This window comes from Pinus tabuliformis, chromosome 5_2 (assembly GCF_031772625.1).
Source record: "Pinus tabuliformis cultivar Carrire ecotype Pingquan chromosome 5_2, CPIR1, whole genome shotgun sequence".
Lineage (NCBI taxonomy): Eukaryota > Viridiplantae > Streptophyta > Pinopsida > Pinales > Pinaceae > Pinus > Pinus tabuliformis.
In genome coordinates, this window is record NC_142306.1 from 518944392 (window position 1) to 518967359 (window position 22968).

The 22968-nt window shown below is 39.0% G+C and overlaps 1 protein-coding gene across 1 annotated transcript in view; it reads left to right on the top strand.

The window, feature by feature from the left end:
• The first annotated feature begins 251 nt into the window (after positions 1-251).
• Positions 252-22968, top strand: part of LOC149159961 (uncharacterized) — a 40154-nt gene continuing 17437 nt past the window's right edge. Inside the window, exons 1-3 of the mRNA XM_089434477.1 lie at positions 252-731; positions 969-1206; positions 12018-12163. Coding sequence (XP_089290603.1) covers positions 252-731; positions 969-1206; positions 12018-12163 — 864 coding nt within the window. The remainder of the gene's footprint in view (positions 732-968; positions 1207-12017; positions 12164-22968) is intronic.

Genomic DNA, 22968 nt, shown 5'->3' on the forward strand with positions numbered 1-22968 from the left:
CAGCTGATACACAAGAACCAGCTTCCGACACCCAGAATGATAGTGAGCAAGTGGCTGCAACACAAGAACCAGCCACTACCCCAGGTGACACACAAGAACCACCTGTGGGAAATATTGATCAAATTGACGTAGCAGAACCTCTGCCTCCACTGGAATCTACTGTCTCACAGGATCAGCCTACTATACCCACCCTGGAAGAAGAAATTGAGTTTCTGAAAGCTCAGATTCAGGATTACCAGGAAGAGATAATAATGATCAGGGAAGCATATCAAGAAGAATTCAGTCTGCATGTTTTAGCAAGAGTAGCCTCGGCAGCAGAGAAAAGCAAAGATATCGAATATCTGTGTACAAGTTGTGGTGAGATATATGCTCAGGCAGGGTATAGGTTAGTGCAAGAACCAATAGAGGAAGCCCCCGAGGCTGAAAATGAAACAAAGGAGTCTGTTGATGCTGAAGTAAAAATTTCACAATTTTCTGCTGAGACAGAAAGACCTGTTGCTACACAAGAACCAACAGGATCTGTAGAAAAAGCGCAGTCAGCAAGCCCTGTTGACACACAAGAACCAACAGGAGCTTCAGAAAAAGTACAGTCAGAAAGCCCTGTTGATACACAAGAACCAACAGGAGCTTCAGAGGATGTGCAGATAGAAGAACCTGTTTCAGAGGAAGTGCAGACAGAGAAGCCTGTTGTTACACAAGAACCAACAGGATCCTTAGAAGAAATGCAGTCGGTGAGACCTGTTGATACACAAGAACCAACAGGTCATCCAGAGAACATGCAAGACCAAGACCAGGAACTTACTGACACACAAGAACCAGTAAGTTCCTCAGAGGCTGCACAAGAACAAACAAAGGAGCTTCCCGATGCTATGCAGGAAGAAAAGGAAGAAGAAGATACAGATTCACCCCGGCCTACCCAGATTATTATGGAAGAAGAAGAAGATACAGATTCACCCCGGCCTACCCAGACTACTATGGAAGAAGAGCAAACAGTCTCAGAAGGAAATAAGGAAGAATTGAATTCACCTAGCAAGAAGCAAGGAGCAGAAGAAGAAAAAGAGACAGATTCACCCCGGACCACCAAAATCAATCTGGAGAACAATGAATTAGCCCAACAGGAGGAAGAAGCTCTGGTGGAAGATGAAGAGAAAGATGCTGGATCATCCCAGCCCACTTCAACAGAACAGATGATTCTGGTTGATGCCTGTATGCAAACAGAGCTTCCCACTGTTAGTGATGCATGTGTAGAAACAGAAAGTTTTCTGGAATTGAAATGCATATGGTGGAGAGAATATCATCAGTCTCAAGGCAAAGCATTTGAACAACAGAAAGGGACCTGGTTTGATCATGCCTATAGGAACTGGGAAGCACTGGAACAGTGCAGGGCCCAGTATAAAGAAATTAAGGAACTGAAACACAGGATGTCCCTGATGTTTGAGTTATGCCAAAGGATGCTCGCCACAAGGAAACCCTCCTTCAACTATGCCACATTCTTAAGGGAAAGGCTTGCATTTATTCAGCTGAAGGCCATCAAGGAGGGGAGGCCTTATCAAGTGGTCACAGCAGATCAGTTTATGAAAACTTTTGCAGAAGCACCCAAAAGTGACCAAAACCTGCTATGTGAATTGTACCTCCATAATGAGGCTGTGTCTGAAGAAAGAAACATGAACATGACACCTGTAGTAGGTGACATACAATTGAGAGCTTTCATTTCCTTTTTGGCGAATCAGCTTACCTGGCAAAATGCCTATGTCTCAGGCCTCCAAAACGAACAGAATTGCCTTTTGTGGATTCGAGCTGAACCACAGATTGCCGCCACTTTCATTTTGCAACATTTAAAAATGATAGACAATGATGATATGAAGGATCATGTTATGAGACTGCGAACAGAGGTCCTAACAGACTGTCAGCAGTATGTAAAAACCAAAGCATCATTGGCTGTGAAAGCAAATAAACTATTTTGGGATAACTGCCCCGCAGAAAGGAAAGAATATCACCCGTATAACCCATCAAATCTGCAAGTAGCATTATCAAGGGTACCTCGGTATGTTGAAAGCATGCAACATTGTGCTGAGAACTGGATAGGTTACAAATTCAAGTTCCCACTTTTATGGTTGCCGGGTGATCAGTATAAGGGTCAGTTTGGACTTTCTAACAGAGAAGAGGCAGCAGTATGGAAACATATACGAACTGTTTGTGGTTTCAGAGACAAGTTTGATGTCACTCCCTACAGCTATTGTCTTAGTAATCTCCATTGTTCGTCCCAGTTCTCCGACTCAGACTCAGAGTAGACATTGCATGGGGACATGCAATCTCTTCAGTTGGGGGGGATGTTGGGACTCACAATTGACCTATTTTTGACCTTATCTTTTGCCGTATAATTACCCTTTTGCAGTCATAAGTTGAAAGCTTTTATTTTATAATGACATATTAACCCCAAGGTATGAAGTAACCTTCCGCATGTCTATGTTTAATTGTTTATTTCATATTCGTGAATATCTTTATACTTATCCTTGGAAATGCTGACTAAATTGTCAAATAATTGTCTTAAGCTTGCAGGAGTTATAATGTATAGTTGTTGTAACACCAAAAACAGCAACTACGTAGTTGCTGCAACACCAGAAACAGCAACTACGCAGTTGCCGCAACACCAAAAGCAGCAACTCCATAGTTGCTACAGTCAGCAACAGCAATTACCTAAAGCAAGCTATTTTGTAACAGCCACGAACAACAGATGGCAGCTATCTAGAGAATCTTGACGTGGCATAATCAAGCGGAAGTCTAAAGAAAGAAGAACACAGTCAGCATGAACAGCATGGGGAAATGGTGAAGGAATATGAAGATCCCGAGAAGACAGTCAAAGTCAGTTACCCGTCGTGTAACAGCTAAAGCTCAAGAAAAGAATGTATTATCATACTGTTGTAACAACACTCTGAACTGCTTATTTTTGACAAGATGGGTTAACTGAATAGGCTATAATACTCTATTGCAATAGATGTCTCCTCTATAAAGAGGAGAAATCTACATGAAAAGGGGGTTAGTCGGTGTCTATGGTTAGTCTGTAATCGAGATTCTGAGAACATCAGCAAGTCTGAACTCTATTGTATTTAATCTTTTTGGCAGATGAATATAAAACTGTTTTGAGAACTTAATCCCGTCTTCGTTTTCCTGGGGAATCTTGTGAGAGGGACTGGGCCCACCTTCCTCACAAGATTCACCCATTTACTTTCCTATCAAGTGTGTAAGTGTGCAGTAATTTCTTTCTGGTACTCTGTTTAGATTTGATAGCATTACCTCTGGTATTCTTTGTTTTGCTAGTACTCTGTTTCATTGATCATTTGAGTTTGTTTCTCACCGGTGAATGAGAGTGCAATGTGCATTAGTAATTCTGATTACAGGGGCAGGTGCTGAACGTCCCCATCTGGAGGATAGGGTCCTGATCCTCTGCCAACAGAGCGTCCATTATTTTTCTTTCCAGATTCGTAGTTTTAATTAATTGCTTTCATCTTAACAAGTACTGTAATGACATAGCGTAAGAATTACGTATACTACAGCTTTTGATGCTTTTAGACTTTAAGTACATACAGTACGCAGTGCCTTTGAAATAAAAAGACTTTCCCTGGTCGACAATTAATGTGGTACTTGAATGTTTAATTCATAAACAATTCAACTAGCCAACAAACATCACTTTTTCTATTCTCATTTCATAGGCTATGATAATTCAATATAGCTGCTCCATTGAAAGAGACTTCAAATATAACATCTCTTCTATAACCTTGATCTCAGCATTGAATCTCATAGGAAGTGATCTAAATACCTTATGAACAACTAATTCCTATTTAAGTTCTTCACCAAGTCCTCTAATCATGTTTTCTACCTCAATAACTCTATGAAAATAATCTTCTACATTTTCTTCTTCATTCATTCTTAAGAAGTTGAACATCATTATGAAAGATTGAAGCTTGGCTTGTGCCACTCTCCCATCTCCTTCATAACTATTCTTAATCTTGTCCCATACTTCCTTGGCTAACTTATAGTGCATTACTTTTACTAGTTCATATTGATTAAGACCAAAGAGAATGGAATTCTTGTCTTGTGCATGGTTATAGTAAACCCTTTTACCATTTACATCCACATGACGGGTTTTTGGGATAATATAATCAACTAGTATAGAGCTCCAAACATCTGCATCTATGGACATGAGATAGGCTTACATCTTAATCTTCTAGAATATATAGTTTGTACCCCCAAAGACTGGTATATTTCTTGAATAGGAATCTTGAATTTCTTGTATGGTAATGATTCTTTATTGATATACCTTCCATTGATTAAGTTGTTCCTAAAGGAACTAGGCTCTGGTACCAATTATTGGGAATCATGAATAACTGAGAGGGGGGTGAATAAGTGATTTATAATTTTTCTTTCTTTATGATAAGCACTTAAACTTTTAATTGCAAACATTCAATCAAAAATTGAGAGACCAAAAATCACAAAACACTTGAACACAGAAAAAATTATTGAAGCTTGTTTTTGTTTATGATGTAAATCTAAAACACCTACTCAGATTATGTCGCTAATTTTTTAGCACATACTCACAGTGGGACACAACCCCCTTCAAATCAGCAAGCCCCAGCTTTCTTAGAGGCATAAAACTCTTATAATTGCAAGCCCCTACCTGCTTCTGTCAAGTGTTTTACTTTTCATACAATTTTTAGATTGATAACATGGCCTACCTTATTATTACAAAAGCAACAGTGACACTAATGTGTTCTCTTTCTACAAATCCCTCTTCTCTGCTCTACACTCTCACATATTTGTCCTTGCTTTAGCTACTTCAATTCTGCTACATATTCTAGTCCTCAATACTCATACTTGGGAATGGAAAACAACCATACATATTATTCTGCACAACTCACTCTATTATTCTACTTTATTTGGGCTTATATGTTCACTTCACACATAATCCCCCACACATTATGCTCTCAGCTACTATCTCAATAATCTCAATACAACACTATACAAATAGTATCTTCCAACTATATCATCTAGTTTGAGAACCCCATTAAATGAATAAAATGAATCAAAACTTGCAAGGAAGTAAATAATGGAGCACAAAACTAGTAATCGTAACTACACATAAAGATTTCTTGCACAATACCAGTGATCCTTAGATTATTTGTATGGCTTCCTTTGTCAATTAATTGACCACAGTACCTGATCATAGTTTCTCAATTGAGAATGCATTCTAATTATGAACTAGCTAAAACTTTTATAACATTATCATTTTTCCAAGACCATAGGAAGCCCATTACTAAAATAAATGTGCTACACCAACCACATTAGCTATGATCTATTGCATTCAAGAAGTTTAGTTCAATTTTGTGTCATGTTTTCAATTCTAACTATTAGCCTCCTATTGCAACAGGGTATCATATTTCATGATTGACATTTTTACATGCCAAATATGTCATACTTTGCAAGCTGCAGTGTTCCATATTTCCAGAGGAGACCAAAGAAGAAGCCATGAAGTGTGCTGATCCAAATTCCACTGCTGCATTCCATTTTGATGAGTTGTTCCAATTTTGAAGAATTTCTTAAAGGGAGGTCCAAACAGTCTAATCCTGGTCTCCCTAGGTTTCAATTTCCTGTTGTAGAATATAGAGAATGATATCTGTCCAAACAATCTAATCTTGGCATATTTGTAGATAGGTAGAGAAACTAAGGGACCCAGCTGTTTAATCTGGCCCTGGCAAAAATAAGTGTAGATTTAGATAGAAAAAAGAAAAAGAAAAAAAGAGAAGAATTGCAAACATGGGTCTGCAAGTCTAAGTGCACCCAAAGCAAAAAGAAGAAAAAATGTTAGGACAGTAGGCTGGGTAGGTAGTTGTTTGGTGGCAGAATGATAATTGATGATCAATTATGTATCTCACAATGTCTTATCTTTTCAGATCATAGTTATCAGGCAATTTAAAGGAGGTACTCAAGCTAGAACTCACTAACCTCCCCTTCTTCTCATTTCCCCCAAGTCACTTACTAACATCCCCCAAGGGGTCAAGGTCTGTTTGAGCCTCTCAGTTTCATCATTTCCATGACATTCGCCTTGGTGAGGATCTGCTTCACTCAAGGACTGCTCACTCACCATCTGTGAGCCTTCTTTTCCCCAACAAAGCCTAAGGTATCATACCTTAGTGCCCTCTTTTCATCTCCATGTTAACTATTAACTTTATTATATAACTCCCTAACAATTTTCCCCTTCCCCTATTAAAATCATGTATATAAAACTCCCCTATGTAAATACCCCTCCTTGGCAATATAGCCATATTTCCCATAAGTCCGGGAAATCACAGTCCATCTGGGGCTGTCTTTAGCCCATCCGAGTCATTAAGGAGCTAGTCTAACATCAGGTCAGCTAGTAACCGCTTCCCTAGCCCAAAAACCCCTCTAAAACCCTCAAAAACTCCCTATTTTCTCCCCAAACCAAAGCTTTGTGCATAAAATCCTAAACCTGCGCACTTTTAACCCATATTTTACCCCTTACCCTATGTCCCAATTGTAAATATTGATCGTGCCCATTTTAAAAGACCCCAAACCCGCTTTCCCTAATTCATAACCCACCGCGGGCATATATTAAAAAGGGAATATTCCTGCAAATATTCCCCGCCCTAACCCGCCATCATCTCGCACCGACCGCCAACCGTTGGATCGCCTGCCCAGCAGATCAACGGTGAGTGGGCCGTCCCATCTCCAAAGCGCCCGAGCTTTAGCGTCCGGGAGATGGGCGGTATTCTCGCCGTACTCCCGCCACGCGTCAAGCGTTGGGCTGTGGCGGAGCCCCCTCGCCCGAGACCACCTTCGCCCATAAGCGGTGCGCCACAAAACCGCTTACCACCCGTGACGTCACATCCCACGTCACCCCCTGCACAGTCCCTGCTTACGTCACCCCTTTGTCCAGTCACCCGATGAGTCACCTGCCTGCGTGGCCTCCTGCCACGTCACTGCCACGTGTCCCTTCCACCGTACCTACCACGTCATCGTCTGTATGTGATGACATCATGCTGATGTCATCAACACTTTTTGGGCGTAAAAGTGTGAAAATCGCACTTCGGAGCCCCAGAATCCAATTCTGAGGCAGTTTTTGATGAGCGATTTCCTTTGGGCCAAAATGGAGAATCTTTAGGGAATCTTCTCATCATGTAGCCCCAGGAAGCCCGAAAAGGCGCAAAAATGTTCCGTTTTCTTCACAGAGCATACCAAAAGGAGCAAAAGACAATTACAGATGATACAGAGGCAGGAAAATAGCCATTTACTGGTGATTAGACCCGCAGTACATCAGATCAGCAGTCCAGATTTTTTCAAAGAGTATCAGTGGAAGAAAAGATGCCAAAGAGTATCAGCAAAGATTTGTTTAGGGGCTCGAAGCACCTGAACATTGATGAAGCCCCCAGAAAGTCAAATCAATAAGCATCAGCCCATCCTTGCCTTCAAATCACCATTAAGGCATTCAAAGCACCAGGACAGCAAGGAGGAAGAAACCCATGCATATTTATTTCAGAAGACATTACACCAAGGCACCCAGGACTACATCATTTATTCATTTTTTTTACGGCTGCCCCCAGCGCAGCCTGAGAATTCTCATGCATTTATTTTAGATAGGAGTAGGTCAATAAATTATTTTTATGACCTGATTAGGTCAATATGTAATAAAAGCAGTAGATAGAAAGTTTTTCCCTATATATACCACCCTCTGTATAGTTTTAAGGGTTGGTAAATTGAGAATTCTTCACTAGAGACTCGCTGTGTATACCTGAATCTTTCTGTAATCAAAGATTGTCGAAAGCTTGGAGAGCGAACTGTCTGTTGTTGATAAATGCTTTGGAGACTGAAGATGGAATTCTTGTGCTGCGGCCTGAAGCAATAAGTGCCTCTTATCTCTGTTTATGTGTTTGCCATTATCTAAATAGCAGGAAAAAGGAATAGCCTAGAATTTGTTTAAATACTCTCTATGCTCAATTTCTGTTGTTTCTTGATGTTTTCCTCTGAATGAATTGGTTATGAATAGTGAATTCCTTCTGGCTCATGTTTACCCCAATTCACCTGTGTTGTCCAATTATCTAGGGATTCTTAACTACCCCTAGGTAGCGCCCTGTTACTTTCTCTGCTAATCTGTTGGAGAGATTCTTAATTGCCTCTCTTTCTTTAGCATTCATTTCATCCTTTAAACCTGCAAATTGCTTCAAGCTCAGCTATCTTGCTCCATGTTCCCTCACTATTATTAAGGAAATGCACCAGCAGTTCCCCTCCTCGACTCCACGCCCAATGGTTTGAAACATTCAGACTATGTGCTGCCTCTCTACCTGAAAGTGTCAATTTTCCCACCAAAACAAAACAAAAAACCCTCTGGACCCAAGACCTAGCCTAAAATCCTTTCAAACAAAGCTAAATCTAAAAGAGAGAGCCCTCTCTGATTGCAGGTTGGCTAGAACCTGCAGTCCAAAGTTGGTTTGCGGTTACCTCGGTCGTATCCCTTTCTTAACCTTCAGGGACAACCTGAGTGATAACATAATGGCAACTCCACTGGGGATTTTCCTCAGTTAATTTTACAAAGTTTCACGAAGAAGGTTAAAAATCCCCTGTAGAAATCGATTTTCTAATTGTTGTATATTTCCTAAAACTACAGATGAAGCATGAATGTCAGCCAGGAAGCCTTTGAAACTGTTTTTGTTTTACATTAACAGGTTTTGATAAAAGCTGCTTCAGTCAATCTTCATGCTAGTTTTAAGATATACACAGCCATTCCAAAATCTTATCTGGCCCTTGTGAATACAAAAAATATTCCAAAAAAATATATATATACCAAAAAAAAAAAACAAGTGCGGAAGCTGGCTCCCAAGAAAAGTTCACGATATACAAGGTCAAACCCAGACCCAGATCCTCCAGCTATTTTTGAAAACCCTAACATAATCCCTAAAATCCTTAGGAAGCAACAAAGACAGGAAAATTTTGCTGATTTGAGTCCTGAAACAGCTTACCCTAGCTCTGTTCCAAACCCTGTCAAGGTTTTATTCTGGTCTACCCCTGCTTCCCCTTGTTCGTCATCCACATCTCATAGCACTCCTTCCACACCTTCATTCATTGCACATACTTCCATTACCACTACCGTTATCCCTGTTATCCCCGTTGTTCCATTCATCCCCGTTGTTCCACTTGTACCGGCCAATATGGCTAATAGATATGCACCCCTGCAATTACCTGCTAATGCTGCGGCTTTACCCCAAGATTACCAATCGAAAATTACATATTTTGATTCCACTGGTCCTTTCACAACCATTCAGCATGCCAAAAAGATGCAAGACTATTTTGAGAACTACGAAATAGATCATGACAGCGTGAGAATGAGAAGTTTTGTTCAGAGTCTAACAGGTGATGTGAGAACTTGGTTCAGATCACTCACTTCAAATTCCATAACCACTCTCGATGAGCTTTACCTATCCTTTACCAACAGATGGGAGAAAAAGAAAGATCCCTTGCACATACTAGCCGAATATGATACAATTAAACGAGGTCCTCAAGAGACCGTTTTAGAATACTGTGCAAGATTCAACAATGTATATAATGCGATACCACAAAATTTAAGGCCTCCACCCGACCTTGCCTTATACAAATTTCCTGATGGTTTTGACCCTGATATGGCATATCAGTTGAAAGAAAGATCTCTTGAAACCCTTGAAGACGCGCAAAAGGTTGCTGTCAAGGTAGAAGCCAACTTAATTGCCAAAAGAAATAGAGCCCGAGTGGAAAATAGAACCACCTTTAAGGACGAACCCTCAGCCTTCGACCAGAAGCTTGATACTATCATCAATGGCTTGCAAAGACTAGGAGAGAGGGTAGAAAATGTGGAGAGAAAGGCATCATGGGAAGGACAGCAGTCTAATCCCATAAGAAACCCAAATTTCAGAAAAACGCAGAACATAAATGCTGGTAGGTCTAACCAAGACCATGATATAAGACCCCCTTTTCAAGATAACTATGTAGAAGGATCTACTTCTAGGCAACCCATAGAAGACGATCATATGAATTTAATGGATCTAAAGGGTGAGCATCAAACTTTCCTGACACAAGAAGACCAAAATGAGCATGACTGCAATCAATTTGAGACTAAATCTGGTGAGTCTTTTGATTTTAAACAAGGTTATGATACTGCTGTGTATGAAGTACACAAACAGTATAAGCTCATAACTAGGACCATTGACATCTCTGAGCCTAGCAAGACAAAGGAAAGTAAACAGCCCAACAAGATTAAAAACAAAGCTGTTGTAACAGAACCAGCTGATATGACTATCCCAAATCCACATCAAGTGATAGTAGAAGATATAACAGAAATAAAGCCTTCCAAAGATCAGCCTTTGCCTCCTCCTTTCTCAAAATAAAATTTAAACAGCTCCCAAAAAGTACTCCTGAAGTTGCCAAACCGCAAGCAAATACTTCCCATAGCACTGATAAACAAGAGCAAGTCGCTGAAAATTCAAATGAAAAGGAAAAAACTGCCAATGCCAATACTAAGACTCCATTGGAGAAGCCGTTTAGTTTAGAAACAGAGATTGGAAAACTCAAGATAGCCATTCCTCTTTCAGAATTGGCTAAACACGATGTATATAGGCAACAAATTCAAAGATCACTTCAACTCCCAGAAAACAAAGATGATGTAAATGTTTTGGATGATTCCCCTGAACTATTGTTTGGACCAGAAGTTAATGGAAAGTCAACACAAGGACCTGTCCCACCCTTTTATGTCAGTCTGCATATACATGACAAAGTTTTACACAATGCTATGTTTGACTCAGGGGCATCGCACAATCTTATGCCCAAAGCAGTTATGGAAAAACTGAATCTCGACATCACAAGACCTTACAAAGATTTATACTCATTTGACTCAAGTCAAGTGAAATGTTTAGGCCTCATTAAAGATCTATGTGTCTCCTTAGTCCAATATCCCAACAAGACCATCCTCATGGATGTAGTAGTGGCTGACATCCCACCAAAGTATGGTATGCTCCTCTCGAGATCATGGGGGGCAAAGCTCCAAGGATCCCTTCAATTAGACCTTTCCTATGCTACCATTTCAGTCTTTGGGCAACCAAAGAGACTGTACAGAGAAACGCTGATGAAATATGTAGTAAGTAGTGAAAGCAAGCCTGAAAATTTTCCCATTTATTCAATTCATTCTGATATGGATTCTTTCATTTTATTCAATGATGATTCAAATCTGCCCACTAATAAGGAGCCTTTGGCTCTAGAGCAACAAGTGCACATCGATGAAGAAATGGTTTCCCACAATAAAGAAATTGTCAAAACAGTAAATGCAACCAACATGTTACAAGAACCTCCCCAAACAGAAATTTTAAATTTGCCCAACCCTGATTCGAATGACACTCTTAGCATTGTCAACAAGCAAGAAATCACATGGTTCTTAGAGTTTGATGGTTCTGTCAACAAGTTAGGAGTAGGGGTAGGTGTCTGGATTCACAATACACATGATAATCATGCAGAAGGACATGCCTATAGACTGAATTTCAAATGCACAAATAACATGGCAGAGTATGAGGCTCTGCTGTTAGGCCTTAAACTGCTGAAAACTCTAGGTGCTGTAAAAGTGTCTATCTTAGGTGACTCTGATCTAGTTATACAACAGATGAAAGGTAATTTTGTTACCAATAACAACAGAATGAGAGCCTACAGAATTGCTACTACTAACATACTCCAGGCATTCACTGAATTCAAGCTTGACAAGATGTCCAGAAATCACAACATTCATGCACACAGCCGAGCCACCTTCGTGAGTACATGCAAGCTACCTTTTGACCCGAATCATCACTTCACAGCCGAAATAAAACATAGGCCCACCATCCCAAATAATGTCAGAGATTGGAAAGTATTCGAGAATGATGCCCAGATTAATAATTTCCTTACCCTCGAGCATGAATTTTCAAATATTAACATTGACATGGATGCCATGACAGATTCTGAACAGCAGAGAAATGAAAGTCAGCAAGTTCTAACTGCTGCAACAGCCAAACAGATTCTGAAGCCAACCATTTTTTACAATGAAAACATTGAACAGCTGAAACAAACACAGGCAGAAGAAGTAGACAGAACAGAGGCAGAGGTCATTGACTTGAGTGATAATTGTTTGCCTACTGGACTAACTCCGCTAGAAGACATGTTTGACTCTAATGACGTTCCCAGAAAACCAAAACTGCAACCAATAAACACGGAAATTGAAGAACACAACATTGGGACACCAGAGAACCCAAAAATGATCAAACTGTCCAAAAATTTGCCACCTGATCAAAAGCCCAAGTACATTGACTTATTCAAAGAATTTCAAGATGTATTTGCTTGGAGCTATGAGGATTTGAAATCCTATGATACATCAGTGATTCAGCACACGATCCCATTGAAGCCCAATTAGAAGCCCTTCAAACTGAAATTGAGAATAATCAACCATGTGTTGCTTCCCCCGATTGAAAAAGAAGTAAAAAGGATGTGAGAAGCAGGCATTATAGCCCCTATCAGATTCTCTGAGTGGGTGTCCAACCTAGTGCCTACAAGAAAAAAGACAGGTGAAATCAAACTTTGTGTAGATCTCAGAAATTTAAATCAAGTCTCCTTAAAAGACCACTATCCCCTGCCCAAAATGGACCACATATTGCAGAGAGTAGTGGGAGCATCTAGAATTTCCCTGCTAGATGGTTTTTCAGGTTTTAACCAGATACTTGTTCACCCAGACGACCAAGACAAAACTGCCTCTACCACACCCTGGGGGACATTTAAATATGTAAAGATGCCATTTGGACTTAAAAACGCTGGTGCTACCTTTCAACGAGCAATGGACATTGCATTCGCCAAAGAATTACATGACTTCCTAGTTGTGTACCTTGATGATTTAACCCCATTTTCCAAATCTAATGAAGAACATCTCAAGCATCTCAGACAAATTTCCATGACATGCAGGAAATATGGCATTTCCTTGAATCCAAAGAAGTCCTTATTTGGCCTGGAAGAAGAAAATTACTTGGCCACATTATATCAAAGAATGGGATCAGAATTGATCCTGAAAGAATACAGGCCATCCTCCAAGTAACACATCCGAGAAACATAAAAGAGCTACAAGCATTCCTTGGTAAAATTAACTTTTTGAGAAGATTTATTCCAAATTTAGCTGAAGTAATAAGACTGTTAAGCAACATGCTAAAGAAGGATGCCAAGGTAAGATGGTCCCTTGAGGCCAAGCAGGCATTCGAGAGTATCAAAACTACATTGACCCAATCTCCTGTTCTAACCAGTCCACAGTTTGACAAGGATTTTATCATATTTTCGTTCACATCAGACCACATAATCGTTGTTGTCCTGTTGCAAAAGGATGAGCAGGGAGCTGAAAAGCCAATTGCTTTTTTCAGCCAAGTCTTAAGAGACGCCCCTCTGAAGTAACCAATAATGGAAAAGCAGGCCTACGCACTTGTTAAGGCCATCAAGGATTTCAGAGTGTACATTTTATATTCACACGTGACTACCTATGTCCCACACGCTGTTGTTAAAGATATATTGACTCAAGACGGATTAGAAGGCAAAAGAGGTAAGTGGATTGCAAGTATCCTCGAATATGACATTGAAATAAAACCAACCAAGCTGATAAAGGGACAAGGTTTAGCCAAGCTGATGTCCGAAACAAACTTTCAGGCCTTAGACATTAACCAGCTGGACAATGAACCGGAGCTGGCGACTCCACAGATCAGTGAAATATTTCTGCAATGCCCCTGGTACACTGATATTTGCTTTGTATTGTTAAACCTGTGTGCTCCCCCAGGATTGTCCAGAACAAAGAAAAGATTTTTAAAAATGAAGGCTTTGAGATTTTGTGTTATAGATGGTGCATTATTTTGGAGAAATCATGAAGGTATATTGTTAAATTGTTTAACCATGAATGAAACTAACAATGTCATGAAAGAATTCCATGCAGGTGATTGTGGAGGACATCTCTACTGGAAGTCCACAGCAGACAAAATCCTGAGGGCTGGTTTCTACTGGCCCACTCTTTTTGCAGATGTAAAAAAGTTTTCCGCGACATGTCGCAAGTGCCAAATTTTTGAAGGCAAGAGAAAATTGTTGCCCCTGCCCCTTAAACCCATCTCCACCGAAAAACCTTTTCAACAATGGGGTCTTGACTTCATTGGAGAAATTCATCCCTCTTCCTCAGGCAAGGGCAAATGGATCCTAACAGCCACCGATTATTTCACCAAGTGGGTGGAAGCCATTCCCTGTAGACAAGCCAATGATACCATCATTATCCAATTCCTTGAATGCAACATCCTTTCCAGATTTGGCTGCCCTGAGAAAATCATCACTGACAATGCCGCTGCCTTTAAGTTCAAAAAGATGATCAGTTTCTGTCATAAGTTTCATTTCACCCTGGGCCACTCTACAACATATTACCCTCAATGTAATGGATTGGTCGAATCATCTAACAAGAGCCTCATCAACATCATAAAGAAAATGCTAGAAGAAATCAAGAAAAACTGGCACAAAAAGCTGGTGAACGCCCTATGGGCAGACAGACTTTCAAGCAAAAGATCAATTGGAATGAGCCCTTATGAACTGGTATATGACATGGAGGCTATATTTCCTTCATCCCTGGGCATTCCTACTATCAAGCTGTTACAGGAAATTCAGGCTGAACCAAATGACATTCAAAGAAGAATTAATCAGACAATTCACCTTTAGCAAACCAGAGAACAAGTCTATGACAGAGCACAAATCTTACAAGAAAAGCTCAAACAGATGTTTGATAAGAGAGCTAAAGCTGAAGATTTCAGTATTGGTGACAAAGTTTTGAAGTGGGACTCAAGAAGAGAAGACAAGGGTAAACATGCCAAGTTTGACTTTCTATGGAAAGGTCCATTTGTAATTTCTGTTGTTCAAGGAAACAACACCTATTTTCTCAGATCTATGGAGAACAGCACTGTTTAAGAAGGCCTTGTGAATGGCAGGATGTTGAAACATTATCACGATCCTTGTTATTGAAACAATGCAAGTTCTATAAATATATTTGTACAATATTATTTGTATATATCAGCACTCAGTTTAAATTTTTGTAAACAGGTCGATTGTTAAGGAATAGCAGTAAATTTGGAAAGGACGCAGCCGATGCAAATTCTTCAATCTCAAAAGCATCAAAATAGAGCAAGAACTTTCAGTTTATATTAGCATAGTTGCTCAAGCATTGTACATAAAGATCAAGCGCACAAAAGAAAGCAGGCATTGCTGTACAGCTCACAGAAAGCTCTGTTGAGGAGGAGTGGTTCATAGTTCAAAGTTTCATATCTAAAATAGCCACAACAAAGAAGAAATTCACAGTTAACAACAAAAAATAGAAGATCAAGGAATTCTAACCTGCTGTTCTTGACTTTTTACAAGGAAAAGCCATCCCCAAGTGGAGCCACTGTTAGCCTCCTGTTGCAATAGGGTATCATCTTTCATGATTGACATTTTTACATGACAAATATGTCGTACTTTGCAAGCTGCAGTGTTCCATATTTCCAGAGGAGACCAAAGAAGAAGCCATGAAGTGTGCTGATCCAAATGCCACTGCTACATTCCATTTTGATGAGTTGTTCCAATTTTGAAGAATTTCTTAAAGGGAGGTCCAAACAGTCTAATCCTTGTCTCCCTAGGTTTCAATTTCCTGTTGTAGAATATAGAGAATGATATCTGTCCAAACAGTCTAATCTTGGCAGATTTGTAGATAGGTAGAGAAACTAAGGGACCCAACTGTTTAATCTGGGCCCTGGTAGAAATAAGTGTAGATTTATATAGAAAAAAAGAAAAAAAAAAAAGAGAGAAAAATTGCAAACATGGGACTGCAAGTCTAAGTGCACCCAAAGCAAAAAGAAGAAAAAATGTTAGGACAGTAGGCTGGGTAGGTAGTTGTTTGGTGGCAGAATGATAATTGATGATCAATTATGTATCTCACAATGTCTTATCTTTTCAGATCATAGTTATCAGGCAGTTTAAAGGAGGTACTCAAGCTAGAACTCACTAACCTCCCCTTCTTCTCATTTCCCCCAAGTCACTTACTAACATCCCCCAAGGGGTCAAGGTCTGTTTGAGCCTCTCAGTTTCATCATTTCCATGACATTCGCCTTGGTGAGGATCTGCTTCACTCAAGGACTGCTCACTCACCATCTGTGAGCCTTCTTTTCCCCAACAAAGCCTAAGGTATCATACCTTAGTGCCCTCTTTTCATCTCCATGTTAACTATTAACTTTATTATATAACTCCCTAACAATTTTCCCCTTCCCCTATTAAAATCATGTATATAAAACTCCCCTATGTAAATACCCCTCCCTGGCAATATAGCCATATTTCCTATAAGTCCGGGAAATCATAGTCCATATGGGGCTGTCTTTAGCCCATCCGAGTCATTAAGGAGCTAGTCTGACATCAGGTCAGCTAGTAACCACTTCCCTAGCCCAAAAACCCCTCTAAAACCCTCAAGAACTCCCTATTTTGTCCCCAAACCAAAGCTTTGTGCATAAAATCCTAAACTCGTGCACTTTTAACCCATATTTTACCCCTTACCTTAAGTGCCAACCATAAATATTGATCGCGCCCGTTTTAAAAGACCCTAAACCCGCTTTCCCTAAGTCATAACCCACTGCGTGCATATATTAAAAAGGGAATATTACTGCGAATATTCCCCGCCCTAACCCGCCATCACCTCGCACCGACCGCCAACTGTTGGATCGCCCGCCTCGCAGATCAATGGTGGGCGGGCCGTCCCATCTCCTAAGCGCCCGAGCTTTAGCGTCCGGGAGATGGGCGGTATTCCCGTCGTACTCCCGCCACGCATCAAGCGTTGAGCTGTGGCAGAGCCCCCTCCCCTGAGACTGCCTTTTCCCATAAGCGGTGCACCACAAAACCGCTTACCACCTGTGACGTCACATCCCACGTCACCCCCTGCACAGTCCCTGCTTACGTCACCCCTTTGTCCAGTCACCCGATGAGTCACCTGCCTGCGTGGCCTCCTGCCATGTCACTGCCACGTGTCCCTGTCACCGTACCTACCATGTCATCGTCCGTACGTGATGATGTCATGCTAACGTCATCAGCACTTTTTGGGCGTAAAGGCACGAAAATCACACTTTGGAGCCCCGGAATCCAATTTTGAGGCAGTTTTTGATGAGTGATTTGCGCTAGGCGCAAATCGCTCATCGCAGGATTTTTGGGCCAAAATGGAGAATCTTCAGGGAATCTTCTCATCATGCGGCCCCAGGAAGCCCGAAAAGGCACAAAAATGTTCCATTTTCTTCACAGAGCATACCAAAAGGAGCAGAAGACAATTACAAATGATACAGAGGCCGAACAGCAGCCATTTACTGGTGATTAGACCCGCAGTACATCAGATCAGTAGTCCAGATTTTGTCAAAGAGTATCAGTGGAAGAAAAGACACCAAAGAGTATCAGCAAAGATTTGTTTAGGGGCTTGAAGCACCTGAACATTGATGAAGCCCACAGAAAGTCAAATCAATAAGCATCAGCCCATCCTTGCCTTCAAATCACCATTAAGGCATTCAAAGCACCAGGATAGCAAGGAAGCAGAAACCCATGCATATTTATTTCAGAAGACATTGCACCAAGGCACCCAGGACTACATCATTTATTCATTTTTTTTACGGCCGCCCCCAGTGCAGCCTGAGAATTTTCATGCATTTATTTCAGATAGGAGTAGGTCAATAAATTATTTTTATGACCTGATTAGGTCAAGATGTAATAAAAGCAGTAGATAGAAAGTTTTTCCCTATATATACCACCCTCTGTATAGTTTTAAGGGTTGGTAAATTGAGAATTCTTCACTAGAGACTCGCTGTGTATACCTGAATTTTTCTGTAATCAAAGATTGCCAAAAGCTTGGAGAGCGAACTGTCTGTTGTTGATAAATGCTTTGGAGACTGAAGATGGAATTCTTATGCTACGGCCTGAAGCAATAAGTGCCTCTTATCTCTGTTTATGTGTTTGCCATTATCTAAATAGCAGGAAAAAGGAATAGCCTAGAATTATTTTAAATACTCTCTATGCTCAATTTCTGTTGTTTCTTGATGTTTTTCTCTGAATGAATTGGTTATGAATAGTGAATTCCTTCTGGCTCATGTTTACCCCAATTCACCTGTGTTGGCCAATTATCTAGGGATTCTTAACTGCCCCTAGGTAGCGCCCTGTTACTTTCTCTGCTAATCTGTTGGAGAGATTCTTAATTGCCTCTCTTTCTTTAGCATTCATTTCATCCTTTAAACCTGAAAATTGCTTCAAGCTCAACTCTCTTTCTCCATGTTCCCTCACTATTATTAAGGAAACGCACCAGCAGTTCCCCTCCTCGACTCTACGCCCAATGGTTTGAAACATTCAGACTATGCGCTGCCTCTCTACCTGAAAGTGTCAATTTTCCCACCAAAACAAAACAAAAAACCCTCTGGACCCAAGACCTAGCCTAAAATCCCTTCAAACAAAGCTAAATCTAAAAGAGAGAGCCCCCTCTGGTTGCAGGTTGGCTAGAACCTGCAGTCCAAAGTTGGTTTGTGGTTACCTCGGCCGTATCCCTTTCTTAACCTTCAGGGACAACCTGAGTGATAAACAATGTAAACTTTGAAACGGGAACTGATACTGTTACCCGTTTTGTAGAGGTGGCAAAAAAATGACCCGATTTTCAAAAGTGTTGATGCAGAATACACATGTTTTTTTAAGAACATGCTTTTTGGAACTTTAATTTTTTTCATGTGCATTAAGTGGGTGAGGCTCGGTGAATGGTAGTGATTTTCATCCTGATTTTAAAAAGTGTGTATTCTGCATCACACCCTTTTTTTAAAAGACCTATTTTTTGACTTTAAATTTTCTAGTGTGTGAAATGTAAAAAATTATTTTCTAAATTTGATAGTTTTTGAAGTCGTCATTGTATTCATATTTTCTTGTTCTCTATCTTAATTTTTTTTTTTTTTTTAGTGGGCTTTTTATTGTTTTGCGTTTTTAAATTATAAAGTCGATAGTTTGAATTTTAGATAATCTACGTATTTAGACATCTTTTCAACCCCCTTAATTAATTTTTCAATCGACATGAAATAATTGTTTCTAAAAAACAACATTTTTTAACAATGGACATAAAAAATAACCATTTTTAACATAAATATAACAAAAAAGCTAAACGTTTTGATAATTTTTTGCTAGAATTAACATGTCAAAATCACAATTTTTATACAAAAATATTAACTAAAAATGGTCAAATAATAGTTTTTTTTATGAATTTCATGTCAAAAGGATAATAATAACTACTTTTTTTTCAAAAAAAAATGATTAACTTAAAAATCAATGCAAAAATCACATATTACCAATATTGAACGTATAACAACCCTAATTGAGTGTTTATTCTTCTCATAAAATGTCAAAGTCAAAACATTGCAAAGCTTGAGTTACAAGCATAACTTAAATTTAATCAAGAATGTCATGTAATCCAAACTCTTCGTCCTCTAGAGTTTCATCATTGTCCTCTTCCACAATATTTTCTGTTTCATTTTGCTCATTTTGCTCATTTTCCTCGTCTAATGGGTCTTTCATGTCTGCAAATCCCCCAATATGTGTCTTTCCATACATTCCATGTAATGGTGGTTGGGGTTCCTTTGCCTTTTTTGCCACACGTGATTCACTAAAGTCCCCTTTCTTCAACCCAATTTCTTGCATTGCATCTGGAAGAAATTGAAGAGCATTAATTCTTTGCTGAATGAAATTGCATTGTAATGGATCTTTCTCAATTGCAATGCAATTTCTTCCTTTTTGAAGGCAGCATGCTAGTGTTGTACCTAATTATCAAGCACAAAAAAATAATGAAGTAAATTAGTACAATGACATATTAATTAAAAAAAAGAACATATTGAAATTCAATTCCATGTGGCAAAACGTACCTGAGCCAGAAAATAAATCCAGAACCCAATCTCCTTCATTTGAACATATGTCTATAAGATAGTTAATCAATAATTGTGGTTTCTGATAAATGTTAACTATCTCTCCTTTCATTTCTTTGTCTTCATATGTTAGTTTTCTCACAACAGCATCATAAGTCAGTATTTGGCTATGACTCTTTTTGTCCACCCGATTAAAAATCATAGGCATATGGCTATCATCTTTTGCCCAACTATCAATATGAATGAACTCACAGTCATTTATAAATTGTTGATCTTCATTGTCAAGAAGATTTGACTTTTGCCTGTAACATAAAATAGTAAAATTTCAATTAACTTGTACATAAATTAATTTTTCAACATTAATCAAATATACCTTTAAACATCTTACCATGTAAGCTGCATCCTTGAATTTGTTTTCCCCTTGAAGCTTGACAATAACATTGCCAACTGTGTGTCTGAATGAAATGTCACAAATCTCCATAATGGTGATGACGTCACTTCCTTAAATCCCGCCACCACTTTATTAAAAGCTTGATAAGTATAAGGGTCATTATCATAGCAAATGTTTGGAATATTGAAACCATGGGGAATATCTGCAATAACGAGGGCATAATCCCTTTTTGGTATGAGTTTCGCAATGTCTTCACAGTCGCCTTGTATTACTTGATATTGAATAGTGTCTAGCCCATTCCAAATGAAATGATTAAGAGTTGGATCAAGTTCAACATTCTTAATACGTTGCTTTCTCAGTCTTTCAATCTTTATTTTTTCAATAAAAGTCTTGAAACTGTCTGGTGCTCCATTATCTTCTTTCTTCATCTTTTACCAAACAAACAAATGTATGTGTAAGTTTTAATTTAAATTAAAAATAGTACACAGATGATTAAAACTGAATGTATAAATCAAGTTACCTTTTTAAATGCAAGATAAAAAGCTTTCAATGTTGATGTAGAACTTGAATCTGGATAGTTGCGTACAACATCATCCCAACTATCTTCATTCAACAATTTAACCATGTGTTCCTGAATTTTCATGTAAACTTTGTGACTGCATAGATAAAGTAAGAAAAAGTTAATATACTGATATGTATAACAAATACTACCAATAACAACATGTTTTAGTTAAAAGATAACTATAATCCTGGAAATAAGTAAAAATAATTCAGCAAACTTACTTTTGAAATTCTTCAGACATTTCTTCCAATGATAATTCCCTCGACTTCACACGAGATAATATTGTTTTGACAATTTTTTCATCTTTCACTCCTTACATCGCCCTCCAAGGCGTGATGGTCATATCGTCTGGAAGTTGCTTCAGTTCAGGCGCTGATTTATTGTTGCTACATATCAATGGCTTAGACTTTCTGACCTTCTGGTTTTTAATGCCAATGTCTTCCCACATGCTAAAAATGTCATCAATCAAATTCCAAATATCTCCAGTTCTAAATGCCAATTGGAAAATGTTATCAACACCTCTGAATAAATCGCTAGATCTGTTGTCTTTTCCATTTTTTGAATTGCCTTTATCTTCAATTTGATAGCCTATTTCCATACAACATTCCTTTCGGAAATCTGTAGTAATATTGATCTTATCCCCACCACATTTTTCTAGGAATTCACTATGAATAAATCTAACCTTTTGGACCAAAGTCATAGACATCCTATATTCATTATCTGAATTATGATCCCATGCCACTAGCTTTGCTTCTGTTTCATTTAAACCAGCATAAATGATACATTTCATCGTTTCAAAACGTGGGTTATTAGGATATTCCTCCATTAATTGTCTTTGAGCTTCAACAGAATGGTTCCCCCCAAGCACATAATAATTGTATTCAAAACATTTTGACTTATCAAATGCTTCTTTGTTGGGAACTTGAAGTGGATCAACAAGAAGCACATAACTAACCACATGAGCATATGGATTGTACCTCATCAATGTCTTCAAGTTGTGAACATGCAGATGGTGCGGCTTTCTGACTTGATATTGGCATTGTCCTTCACTTGCCTTATAGGTTTGTGTCACATTTAACTGAAATGTACGACCACCATCAACTAGGTTTCTCTTTGTCAAATTCTGTCGAATGGCATTTTGTTTTGTTTTGATAATGCCATCACCTAAATCAGCTCCTGGTGTAATGATTTCTCTGCTTTCTTTTGAAGTTTCACTAGGTTCTTGACTGCTGGTAATGACTACTTCAAGATCTTCAACTCTACTTTTTTTCGTCTTAACATTCTGAAGAGATCTATTCTTGGTCATTGTTACTTTTGGTCTTTTACGACCTTCCACAATTTCAATGTCATCTTCAGTAATGGCAACATATGCTTCATTGTCAACTTCATCGTCCTCAAAAGTAACTTGTTTACCCTTGCTAGATTTATCCACCAGAGGCCTTTTTTTCTGATTCTTTGGATGTAGTTTTGTAGCATCATCAATTACTACATTTTCCATGTTTTGCATATCTTCCTCTGACACTGAGTAAAAATGGCTGACAACGTTCATGATATCATTCTCTATGTAATGAATGCCTCCCACCATAATTGAACAGCTTTCAACAAAATTCTGCCAAACAAAATATCATATGTTAATATAATCAAAGTTAAAAATATAGCGAGACATTTTCAAAACGCAAAATAAAAATACAAATAACAATACTTACCGTGTTTTGTGTCATATCATTTACGATTTGTTTACACAACTTTGTAGATACCTCTCTCCTATCATATAATGAATATGATAGTCGGTATTTAATCCTTTCATGTGACTTGGCAGTTTTTGTAAGTACGTAAACAACTTCAGTGTTTGGTACCGAACACATATCTATGACTTTTCCCATCACCTCCAAATTTTCGTATTATTGCGTGTATCAATGTATAGATATATATTCACAGTTGTGCTCTCTCTTTCTTTCACATACCAGGCTCTTGATGGAAATTTCACCTCTTTTGAACTTTTCCAATCTGAG